This window comes from Neopsephotus bourkii, unplaced genomic scaffold, assembly GCF_033783945.1.
Source record: "Neopsephotus bourkii isolate Nb327-2 ecotype Australia unplaced genomic scaffold, CSIRO-AGI_Nbou_v1 NB_616, whole genome shotgun sequence".
Classification (NCBI taxonomy): Eukaryota; Metazoa; Chordata; class Aves; order Psittaciformes; family Psittacidae; genus Neopsephotus; species Neopsephotus bourkii.
In genome coordinates, this window is record NW_026901116.1 from 1,485,329 (window position 1) to 1,497,659 (window position 12,331).

The window sequence follows — 12,331 nt, forward strand, 5'->3', positions numbered from 1 at the left end:
CCCCATACCCCTGTGTGTCCCCATACCCCTGTGTGTCCCCATACCCCTGTGTGTCCATGCCCCTGTACACGGCAGCACCGCTGACCCGAGCCCCCCTCCTCTTTGCTCCCCGTGAAGCCTCAGCCGCAGCCCCTCCGTGTCCGGTCGCTCGCAGCCGCCTCCCTGCCCCTGTTCCCCTGCGGGGCTGCCGGATGTGGCTTCCCAAACCCCTCTTCCCCATCCCTCGTACCCCTCGTGTCCCGCCGGGATGCGGCCCCGGGGGGGGGGGAGCCCGGCAGCCGCGCTCGCCTCCGCTCTGGTTCTCATTACGCGGCCGGGCTGGGCCAAGAACCGCAGCAATAAATAAGGGCGAACAATGCCGGCCCCCTCCCTCCCTCCCTCCCTCCCTCCGCCGCCCGCCCCAGCAGCCTCCAGCCGCCGCTCGGGCACGGGGGCTCCGGCCCGGGGCGGGCGGCGGGCGCCACGGTGACGGCCGCGGGCAGCGCCATGGCCGGGCCCGGCGCCCCCCGCCGCGGGGACAAGGTTTTGGGGAGCCCCGGCTCCGTCCTGGCGTTATTGGTGCTACCGGTGCTGCTGCTCGCCCCGGCCGGGGCCGCGGGACCCGCAGGTAAGGGCATGGAGGGGTGTGCGTGGGTGAGGGGTTCCTTGGCTTCACTGTGCCCCCGAAATCCTCCCCTCGCTGCCCCATCCCGTTCCAGCGCTGCGCTTTGACTCTATATGGTCCGGTCGGGATGGGAGGGCTGGGATCGGCTCCTCGCCCCCGAAAAGTGGGGATCCCCCCTATGTCCCCCTTCCGAGAGTCCCCCACTATAGATCTGGCTGCGGGTAGTGGCACTTCGGAAGGCTCTGGGGGTGGTTGTGTTGCTGGTGTGTGTTTTGGGGTGAAACATGGCTTTTTCTGCTGTTGAGGAAATAACTCTATTCCCTCCCCCCCGCGATGTTCCTATCGCTTGAGGGGTGCCAGGTTGGGGTGATCTCCCTGTATCCTCTCTTCTCCATCCCTTATGCCATGCACAGCCCCACCACGAAGCTGGGGCCGATGCTTCTCCACGCAAAGCACCCTTTCCATGACGGTTGTTTTGCACTTCCGAGCCTCCCTGGCTTCCCTGCTCCGTTTCCCAGCTTCTCAGGACAGACCCGTGCTGGGAGAGGGGCAGGGAGGGTGGTGGGAGCCGGGATCTGTTTGGATAAAGCGGAGAGGAGGAACGGGTGGGAATGGTGCCCGCTTCTTGGAGCTCCGGCATCCTCCGAGCGCAGCAGCGCAACCATCCCAAGCGGCAGAGCAGCGCTGCTCCCGACACAGAACGGGCTGGGAATGGGAGTTTTCCAGGAAATACAAGAGAGGGGGGTGGTGGGAGATCCCCTCTGCTTCGTGTTTGGGTTTGTTTGACTTACACTGTGAAGGCCGTATCCCATGCTCCGAGTGTCTTTGATTCCCAGCAAAAAGCTCCATCCAAACCAGCAAGGAAACAGAAGAACCGAGAGGACTTTAGGACGTGGCTCAAAGCCCAGCCCAGTAATTCCTGCAGAACTCGTGTCCCATCCTCTCCCTGGACAGCGTGGGAGAGCGATGGGATCTGCAGCAGGAAAAATAGGATTTGGGATTTCTCCCCCCCTCCCCTCCTTTTTGTGCAATGGGAAGGCAGCAAATCCCACCGGAGCTGAGCACAGATCACATCACAGCCGTGCCTCAGTTTCCCCATCAGGTGGCTGTGGCCGGGGGGGATGGAGGCCCCTCATTCCTGCTATTGGGATAAGGGACCTGGGATGGTGCCACCACCTTATCTGCAGTTATTCCTGGAATCTGATTGCGTGCTATATATAAGGAAAGCTGATTAAATGCCACTGTGTGATAGCGGCGGGCGCGTCGCGGGGAACCTCGGTCACGTTAAACACTCCATCAGCAATTCCTGCCCTACAAATCCAACCATATCCCAGTGCCTAAGGGGGGCTACAAGGAACCTGGAGAGGGGCTTGGGACAAGGGCCTGTAGGGACAGGCCAAGGGGAATGGCTTGAACCTGCCCGAGGGGAGACTGAGCTGAGCTCTTAGGCAGAAGCTCTTCCCTGTGAGGGTGCTGAGGTGTTGGCACAGGGTGCCCAGAGAAGCTGTGGCTGCCCCACCCCTGGCAGTGCTCAAGGCCAGGTTGGACACAGGGGCTTGGAGCAAGCTGCTCCAGTGGAAGGGGTCCCTGCCCGTGGCAGGGGTTGGAGCTGGATGGGGTTTAAGCTCCCTTCAGCACAAACCAGGCTGGGGTTCTATGATGAAGCCAAATCCCCCCCGATCATTGCACAGGGAACCAAAACAAGCACATAAAACGCTGAAGCCCTAAGCCCTGTTATTCCACTCCCTTAGTAAATAACTTCACCCTTTGCTGGGGAAGAGGATTCCATCCAAGTGTCCACTGACAACATTTGGCTTGGCGCAAGGCTCCAACCTGGGATGGTTTTGCTCGACCTCATCTCCCCGCAGCATCACTTCTGTTTCTGTCGTTGTCCAGCCTTAAGCCCTCGGTAGCTGCTCTCTCTGCTGCAATCCAATACAGCCACATTGTTTAGGAGAGGAAAAAAAACCTCTTAGAAAGCCTGTCTGTGTGTGATGGAGCCAAGGAATTGCTTGTTCTGCTCTGCCCGGGGGAGCTGGGATGGCTCAAGACAAACCCATGATGTGCTGCTGCTATTTTAGCTCCTCTGCTCCCTGCCTGAGCCCAGCACTGGTTGGGAAGATGATGGCTTGACTTCTGGAGGGGGTCAGACTGTGTTTCCTCACCCCATACATGATGATGATCAATGGTGTGAAAGCATAAAGAAAAAGAGCTGAAATATGGAAGCTTTTGTGTGGTTTGGGAGTGATGGAGCAGGGGGAGGATGCGCTGCCACCCTGCCCTTCCTCTGCGGTGCTTGGTTTGCCTGCATTGGTTGGTGGTGGCAAAGGGGATGCCATCCATGTGCTGGCTGCTTCTCAGGGTTTAGGGGCATTTGGGTCACTTTTGGGATGTGGGTGGGCAGAAATGCTCCTGAGGGCTTCCAGGGGCAAGGATGGGCAGGCAATGAGGATGCTGGCATGGGGAGAGGGTGATGCTTTGGCTTCAACCTGGTGCCCATGCCCCAGGGACACCTATGGGGTGGCACTGGTTGTTGGCCGGAGTCCTCAGCTCTGTTCCGTAACCCCCTGGAGGTGTCCATGGAGCAGCTCCTGCTCTCAGGGTCTGGCATGGGCTGTTCATGTGCTCACCAGGTCTTCTCCTTCCCAGGGCCATCACCCCATGGGGAGAGGGTCACCCCCCACTGGCTCCTCAAGGGCCGGACCAGACGAGCCGTCAGCCTGGGTGAGAAGGTAAGAGCAGAGATGGCTCCTCTGCACTGCCCTGTGCAGATGGGTCCTGGGCATGGAGCTCTGCATGGTGGGACTCAGATGGAGGTGTTGAGTTTGCATGAGCAGGGTGTTGGGCTGGGGCAGCCTGGAGAAGAGAAGGCTCCTGAAGGGGAGACCTTAGAGCAGCTCCAGTGCCTAAAGGGGCTGCAGGAAAGCTGGAGAGGGGCTTGGGACAAGGGCCTGTAGGGACAGGCCAAGGGGAATGGCTTGAACCTGCCCGAGGGGAGACTGAGCTGAGCTCTTAGGCAGAAGCTCTTCCCTGTGAGGGTGCTGAGGCGCTGGCACAGGGTGCCCAGAGAAGCTGTGGCTGCCCCATCCCTGGCAGTGCTCAAGGCCAGGTTGGACACAGGGGCTTGGAGCAAGCTGCTCCAGTGGAAGGGGTCCCTGCTCATGGCAGGGGTTGGAGCTGGAGGAGCTTTAAGCTCCCTTCAACCCAAACCAGGCTGGGATCCAGTGTTGTGTTGGCAGGATCCGATTAGACGTGGTCATAACTATTGGGCAGGAGGGAGGATGGGTGAGATCTGCAAGGGGGGCAGAAAGGAGCTGGGAGGTTTGGAGGGAGGAGATGGAGGTAGTTCATCAGACCGACGGCTCGGCCAGGCTGGATGGACCAACAGCATTAGCTAAAGGCTTTAAGTGTGATGTCCTTGGGAACTGTGCAGAGAAGCTGGGTGCAGGCTGTGGGAATGAGGTGCCGTCTCTTCCCGGGATGTCTCTGCTGTCACCTCGCCATCTCCACATCTCCCTTCCGAGATGCTCTGGTGCCCCTGGTCTGGGTTTAGTGCTTGGCTCTGGGGCCACCAGCTCCACAGCTGCACATTGCAGCTGATCCCTGTACCCCGCAGCAAGGAGGTGCTGGGGGCTGCGCTCTCCTTTGGGATGGATCCAATTCCTTCCCAGCACAATGATCACCGATGGGATGGTCGCAGGATCCAGCTTTGTGTTGGGGCTGAGCAGATTCGCTGCTGGGAATACTCAGTGCTGGGAATTGCCCTTCTCTGGTAGCTGAAATAGCCCATCACATTGGGGATGCTGTGCTCAGCCTCCAGCAATGGTCCCTCCCTTCTAGGAGCCCCACGTTGGTGTATATATGGGTTGGAAGGCCCTTGGGATGGGGAGCACATGGCAGCAGGAGGTGTATTTATACTCCCAGTGTCCAAATGATGCCGGGTGGATGCCGACCATGGGCATTTCAGGAATCACCCTGGGCAGGACCCGGAGCACTTCCTGGCGTCTGCTTTGCATCCCCTGGCTCCCAGCAGCCTGGAACAAGGAGGCTCCTGTTCCTCGGAGCAGGGGAAAGGAGGGGAGAGGAAGGGTGGTCACAGGAGGGGGGGCTTCAAGCAGGCGGGATGGTGGCAACCAAAGGATGGGGTAAGGGATGAGCGTGCTGCCTGCTTGTGGACAGAGCCCCAACCCAATGCACTCTGTCCTTGTGCTGCTGCTGGGGGTATCTCTAGGATCTATTTAACCCACCCCATCCCCACCCTGTCTCCTCCTGCTCTCCAGCAGAGATCCTGGGAATAAACTGGGCTGTGTGGTTGCTGTCAGCAATCCAGGCCGGGCTTCCCGGGTGGGACTGTGCCAGGAGACAGCATCCCAGTGCTTGGAATGATGGCTTGTGGCAGCCCCAGCGCTCCCATCCCTTCCCTGCAGGTGGGATGCTGCGCGCTGGCCCATGGGGACATGGCTGTGCCTCCTTTCCTTCCTCCCAATGGGGCGAGGAGGAGGATGGTGCTGGTGGCCCCGCGGTCCCATCGTGTGCGGGCTGGCACGGCGCTGCCTCCCCCCTCGACACCCTCCTCTCTCCTATTGTTCGGGGCCGAGCTCCCCGCGGGCTCCTTGGCTCCCAGCACACATGGAAGTGATTTGGGAGAGGCCACGGAGGAGGTCGTGGGGACCCTGATTGCAAACAGCTCCCTCCTTGCTGCTGCCTCGGGGTGGGATCCTGCCCCCCTGCATCCCCCTCCTCCTCCTCCTCCTCCCCCTGGCTTGGGATGTGAAGTGAAGGATGTGGAGCACTCACCATGGGCTTGTCCAGCCCTTCAGAGAGGGGCATGGAGGTTGTGCCCAGCCCCTTGGCTTGGGTGTCCTGCTGGTGGCCAGCCTTAAAGCACAGAAGTCCTTTGGGACCCACCAGCCTGCCTGTCGCTGCCCGTGGCAGGGGTTGGAGCTGGGTGAGCTTTAAGGTCCCTTCCAACCCAAACCACCCTGGGATCCTATGGTTCCATGATAAATAACCCCCGGGGAGCATCACTCACGTGTGGGATCCCAGCCCAGCTCCGGGGGAGGAAGGGAGGAGAGGACGCCCATGGTTTGGGTGGGCTGCAGGTGCCGAGGACACGCTCTCCTGCCATCTGTTTCCTGCAGGGAAGCCCTTTTCCCCTCGCAAGGTGTGGCAGCGCTGAGCAAACCCCGATGTGGTCCCTGAGCCAAGTTGGCTTTGGAACAACCAAATTCCTGCCCCTGCCCTCCATTCCCCCGGCTCCCATGGAGCTGGCTGCTCCTGGGATGCTTTTCCAGGGAGCAGCTGGAGCCGGAGGCCTGTCCTTGAGCTCTTGGATCCCGATCCCGGGGTGCATTCAGTGCAAGCTGTGTTATAGCATCACGAATCCCAGCCTGGTTTGTGTTGGAAGGACCTTAAAGCTCCTCCAGCTCCAACCCCTGCCACGGCAGGGACCCCTTCCACTGGAGCAGCTTGCTCCAAGCCCCATCCAACCTTGCTCTTCCAACCCAAACTCCACCACTCGGATCCAGCTGCCTCGGGAGGACCTGGCTCATCCATTGATGCTCCAGCTGCAAAACCCATCTCCAAATCCTCTGGGGAGCATCTCCCGGTGACTCCAGACCCCGTCTTCCTCTTTACACCCAGGCCTGCATGGGTTTACTTAGGAAATGAGGGCTTATGGGACTGAGCAGCTGTGATTTGGATGTGGCTTTTGGCTTAACTTGTGATGTCCCAAGGAGCTCAATGCTCCCTGAGCCCGCTCCTGGGGGCTGCAGGGCAATGGGAGCTTTCCAGCAAGGATGGAGGAGGGAAGCAGAGATCATTTCCCCCTTGAAGAGCAGCACAACCCCTTGGCCTTGGCTGTGCTTTGTGTGATCAGTGCATTGAAACAGGAAACCAGACTCAGGCTCAGCCCAATGGGTCTCTGCGCTGCGCCAGGATGGGTCAAGGCCAGGGCCCATTCATCCCAGCTGTATCCCAGCCCTCGGTGGGACTGGGTTTTGCTGGGATGCTCTGCAGAGAGGCCACCGCTTCCACGTCCAGCCGGGGCTGAGCTCTGGTTCCCTGCAGCCAATGGTGGGGACCAGTGCATCCCTCTGGGGCTGCTGGAGAAAGGAGGTGGTGTTTGGGTGGGAGAGGAAGATGCTGGAGCCCAGGGTGATGGGGGAACCTGGGGTGATGTGGGAGCTGCAGAGGGTGATGGAGCCTGGGATAGTGATGGAGCCTGGGATAGTGATGGAGCTTGGGGTGATGCTGGAGCCTGGGATAGTGATGGAGCTTGGGGTGATGCTGGAGCCCAGAATGATGCTGGATCCCAGGAAGGTGCTGATGCCTGCTTATTCCTGATGCACAGCCTCTTGGCCAGCAGCTCCTGGGGACCCAAGCACCCACCAGTGATGCTCAAGGCAAAATCACTGATGTTTGACTCATGCAATGGCCTTTCCTGGCCTTAAAGTGGGGCTGTTTGACTCCTTCCTGGCACGAGTGATTCCTGCATCCTCCTTCTCCCTCTTTCCTGCTATTTAGGTTCCCCACCACCTCTCCATGTGCTCTTAGGGGAAACTGAGGCACCGGGACGAGGGAAAACCCCCTTCATTGAACACGAAAGGGGTTGAACACGGACCCCATTGGAAGCAGTTTGTTTGCCAGCCTTTGGCAGTTTGGGAGATGGGACGGTGCTTGCACAGGGAGCTGGGAATGCCGGGATAACCCCGTACACACACATATCCCTTTAAGACAGCAGCTGGGAAAGAGCATTTTGCCAGGAAAGGCCCTTAAGTCGAGGCAGGGAGTAATTGCTGGGGAATTCAAACCCGGGAAGGAGCCGGCAGGGATTGGGAAGGAGGAGGAGGAGGAGATGCGGGGAGCTGGTGTTCGGGAGACCAGAGAGGGGAGCGAGAGGCCTGAGGGAAGGGGGGGAAAGAAGGGAATCGGCAGGAAAAGCGTCCCATGGCCCGGACCATGTTTGGCCACGCAGGGATGTTTGGATAAGATCATGTTCTAAAAATACAGCCCGTTCCCACCATGGCTGCAGGAGGGAGCCCAGCGCCTCCCTCAGCACACAGGGCTGGGATCCAGGACCGGGGCTCCCATCCCCGTGGTCAATTTGAGCTGCTTAATGGGGTGCATCCATGTCTAGAGCTCGGTCTGGGGGGGATGTGGAGGAGGATCCATCCTGGGAGCATAAACCCCAGGTCCTAGGGTGCAGCTGTGGTGGTACCCGGCTGCTCCATCCACTGATGCTGCCCTTTATAAGCATGATGGTCCCCAGGAGGGTGGCCCTGGGGCTGCCAGGCTGGAGGCCCCCAGTCTCCCCAGTACCCATGGGGATGAGGACTGGGTTGCAAAGCCTTGCCTTCCGTCTCCATAGGGATGAGCAGGGGGCAGCAGGATTTGACCTCTGGTTTAGCCCAAGCTGGGAATCACCCAGCTTCACCCCCTCCCTGCTGCATTCCTGCAGAACCCTGTGATGTTCCAGCAGCCGAAACCAGAGCCTTGTGGAGGGAGCTTCTTCCTCTGGAGCAGGGAAAACCTCACCAGCTCACAGCCAGGGCCCTGCAATGGATATGGAGCACGGGGCTGAGGGCTGGCAGCTCCCTGCATCCATCATGGATGGGGAGGGACCAATGGTGGGAGATGGAGCCAGCCGCTCCGGCCGGGCCATGAACAGGAGGCAGGGGGATGCTGTAGTGTCCTGGAGGTGGGGAAGGGACATGGGGACATCGTAGGAGGGCTCTTGGGCTCCAGCCCATCCTGTCACGTGCAGGCGGCCGTGCTGGTGTGGATCCCTGCGTTGGGCTCCTGTTCAACACCCTCCAAAGCGAGGGAGTGAGTAAAACCACCGGCATCCTGGGGAAGCTGAGTCAACCGTTTCCTCCCAGTGCCCATGGTGCTCAGAGCGGTGCGGTTATCCGGTGCCTGGGTGGTTGCTGGTTATACCCATACCCCACAAGTGTGCACGGGAGGGGTTGAGCCCCCCAGGGACCTGTTTCTGCAGGGATGAGGCTCAGGATCCCTGGTGGGATGGAGCACGCAGAGACCCTGCTCAGGATGCTCGTGTGATGCTCCCAGCCTGTATCCCACATAGAATCATGGATGGTTTGGGTTGGAAGGGACCTTAAAGCTCATCCAGTCCCAATCCCTGCCATGGGGCACCCTGTGCCAGCGCCTCAGCACCCTCACAGGGAAGAGCTTCTGCCTAAGAGCTCAGCTCAGTCTCCCCTCGGGCAGGTTCAAGCCATTCCCCTTGGCCTGTCCCTACAGGCCCTTGTCCATAGCCCCACATCAGTTCTCTCTTGCTGCCTTTCCCAGGGGAAAGAGTTGGGATTTGCTGTCTCACCCCCATCCTTGCAGGGTGCATCTCAGTGTGAATCCTCTTTTATCCCCTATTAGGCTGGTAATTCATGGGGAAATCAAGCAGGAAGGTTTATTTCTCACCTTCCAGAGGCTTGAGGCAGGGTATAGAGTACGTGGAGCAGACCCACAGGGGAGAGGCAGGAATGTGTCCTGAGCTGGGTTGCAGAGGAGGATGCTGGGGACAGGGATGTGCAGAGGAGACAGTGTCCAGTGGGAGCATTCCAGTGTGCACTGTGGTCCATTATCACCTCAAATCCAGGGGCCTGAGCTTTGGGGAGGTGAGAGTTGACATGGATTGTCTCCTGCAGAGTGGCTGAGGATGCTTGGGGACCTCCTGATCCCTGTGTCCCCACTGATGCTCTGTGGCACGCAGCTCCCACTGCGTTTTCCCAAGTGGAAAACCAGCTCCTGCTTTTCCCAGGAGCAACCTGGGTGTCCCTGCCCACGGCAGGGGTTGGAGCTGGGTGAGCTTTAAGGTCCCTTCCAACCCAGACCAGGCTGGGATTCTATGATGATGCTCAAAATCCATTGCCCCCACTGCCCTCTGTGTTGCTAATGGAGCAGTAGGTCCTACAGTAACGAGGCAGGCAGTGGGATGGGTAAGCACTGAGGTGGCTGCATCCCAGGTTCTGCCTTTCCTAATCCCATCCCTCCTTTGTTTCCTCCATAGGTGCCTGCTCGGGCAAAGGTGGCCGTGAAGGCTGAGGGCAAAGAGCTCATCTTGATGCTGGAGAGGAACCAGTAAGTACTGGGGCTGAGGAAGGGGCTCTGGGTGTCCCTGGCATGGTCCTGCATGGAGTGGTTGTATCCTGGCCTCTTTTCCATAGCGGAAGGGGCAGCCCCATGTGGCTTCCTGCCTGCTGCAGCTGATAGGGCTGTTTGGGCTGAAATGCTCCTTTTTCCACTGCCCACACCCATGAACAGTCCATGGCACCCAAAACGTGGCACCTAAGAGCTTCCATGTTATCCGTGGCACCCAAGGCAATCCATAATGGCACCGAGGGTAGCCCACAGCACCCAAGACACCAAGACTGGCTGTGTCTACTGGGGAGACCAGTACAGCCTTGGCCATCTGAACTGCTGTCTTGTGCCAGCTGCCAGGTCTACCTTATCCTTGCTAGTTAACGGGCCAGTGGGATGATGTTAGACCTCAGGTCTTCTTTCTTCTGGTACTAAGAGACATTGGTGGCCTCCAAAACCATCCTGGTGGTGTTTTTCCTCCTTCCTTGTACTGGAGAAGAAGACACATCTTGCCCTTGGTTCCTTGGGTCTCCTGGTTTTTGGTCTGCCCTGCAGAGGCTATCCCAACGACCTGAGCCCTGCTGAGCCTCGCTGTGCCCATGGATGTGCCTCGCTGTGTCCTTTATGGGATCAGCTCAACCTTCCCATTTCCCCCATTCCTGAGGCATAGAACGGAAGCTTTGTCCTCTCCACTGCCCTCAACCAACCCATCCCCATCCCTGTCCCCATCCCGCCCATGTGCCCCGCACTGACGGGATGCTCGTCCCGCCCGGCTGCCCATGGATCCCTTTCCAGGAACCCGTCTGAGCTCCCGTCTCCTTCCTGGGCTGTAAATGGAGTTCCTGGTGCCAAGCACCCGCTCCCGGTGCTGGGACCGTTCCCACAGCGGCATTCCTGGGGCCGGGCTGGCTGCAGAGCAGGCACCCAGAGGCGGGAGGGGGTTATTCTGGGTTGCTTTGCTTCTGCTGCAGGATGAAGCCCAGGGATCGAGGGCAGGGGCAGGCACAGCCCTGCTCTGGGTGGCTGAGACCCTGCCTGCCAGGCCCCACAGTGGCTGCAAGCTCATGGTGGGAGCCCATCACCCCTGCATCTGGGCAAGGGTGTGCGGATTCGGGGGGTGTGGAAACTGCCAGCATCCTCTTGTCCTCTTTTCCCTCTTTCTTCTCTTTCTCCTCTTTTCTCTCTTTTCCCTCTCTCTTTTCCCTCTTTTTCCTCTTTGTCTTCTTCTTTCTCTTCTTCCTCTTTTTCCTTTTTATGTTTTTTCTTCTTATTTCTTTTTTTCCTTTTTCTTTTTTTCTTTTTCCTTTTTTCAGTCTTTTTACTCTTTTTCTTTTCTTTCTCTTTTTTCTTTTTTTCCTTTTTTATTTTTTCTTTTTCCTGTTCTGTTTTTCTCTTTTTTCCTTTTTTCTTTTTTCTTATTTTTGTTTTCTCTTATATCCTTTTTTCTTTTTTTCTTCTTTCCATTTTTTCTCTTTTTTCCCCTCTTTTTTCCTCTCTTTTTTTCTTTTTTCTTTTTTCGTTTTTCTCTTTTCTTCTTTTTTCCTTTTCTCTTTTTCTTTTTTCCCCTTTTTTCCCTTTTTGTCCCTTTTATTCCTTTTTTCCTCCCCTCTCTCTCTTCTGTCTTTTCTCTCTCCTCTCTCCTTCCTCTCCCACCTCCCTCAGGATCATTTCACCCGAACTCCCTTGTCTGCTCCCCAGCCCCAGGCTGTGAGCTCGGCTCCTGCTCTTCCCTATGGCAGGAAGCGCTTTGCCAGCATGGGATGCGGCCGTGTCCCAGGCGCTGGGGACCAGCCTGGGTGGGACACACGGGGACCCCCTGCCTGTTGCTGGGTGCTGTGTCAGGAGCATCACCCCCCGTGCTGTCAGGGAGGTGAAGTGATGTGACCAGGGCTGGAGGGGGTGTTGGGGACCCCAAACCCCCCACATCCCCAGCTGGACCCTGAGCATGGGGTTGATCCCCTCTTCTCCCAGAAGGATGCTTCCCATGGGGACTTAGGGATTCCCAGGGGGAGTTTGGTCCCTGTGGGGAAGTTGTCCCCCTGCCTGGGCTAATCCTTGGTGGTGAACATAGAATCAAGCACGTTAGAAGCGACCTTTAAGCTCAAGTCCAACCTTTACCCCAGCACTGCCAAGTCCATCACTAACCCATGGCACTGAGGGCCTCGTCTGCATGGGCTTTGAACACTCCTGAGCCTTCTGGTAGGGGATAGGTGGGCAGCTGGATCCTGATGCAGGTCCCCATCCCAGAGCAGCAGGACCTCAAACCAGTGGGCAGCCCCTTTGAGATGCAGAGGGGGACACTGGACTGTGATTCATGTCCCCACTGGCCATGGGCAACCATTGGCTGGGAACCAGCCCTGACTCAACGGTGATGGCTGATGTGCTGCTAGCTCTGCAATGGGGTCTGTGAAGGGGAGCCATGCGGGTGGCTCAGCACCACTGATGGGTGTCTGGGTTCAGGCACAGGGACTCGATGTGTTCCTATGCTGGGACACCCAGAGCACCTCGAGGGTCCCAACCCTTCTCTTCCCTCCATAGGCTGTTGGCTCCGGGCTACACCGAGACTCACTACACCATGGATGGGCAGCCCGTGACAGTGTCCCCAAATCACACGGTGGGTGCTGGGCCATG

The 12,331-nt window shown here is 58.4% G+C and overlaps 1 protein-coding gene across 1 annotated transcript in view; it reads left to right on the top strand.

Annotated features, from left to right (window-relative positions):
* Window positions 1–407: 407 nt before the first annotated feature.
* The window catches only part of ADAM33 (ADAM metallopeptidase domain 33), a 29,860-nt gene continuing 17,936 nt past the window's right edge, over window positions 408–12,331 (top strand). Inside the window, exons 1-4 of the mRNA XM_061351908.1 lie at window positions 408–607; window positions 3,254–3,336; window positions 9,630–9,700; window positions 12,239–12,314. Of these exons, the coding sequence (XP_061207892.1) occupies window positions 487–607; window positions 3,254–3,336; window positions 9,630–9,700; window positions 12,239–12,314 (351 nt within the window). The 5' untranslated portion in view covers window positions 408–486. The remainder of the gene's footprint in view (window positions 608–3,253; window positions 3,337–9,629; window positions 9,701–12,238; window positions 12,315–12,331) is intronic.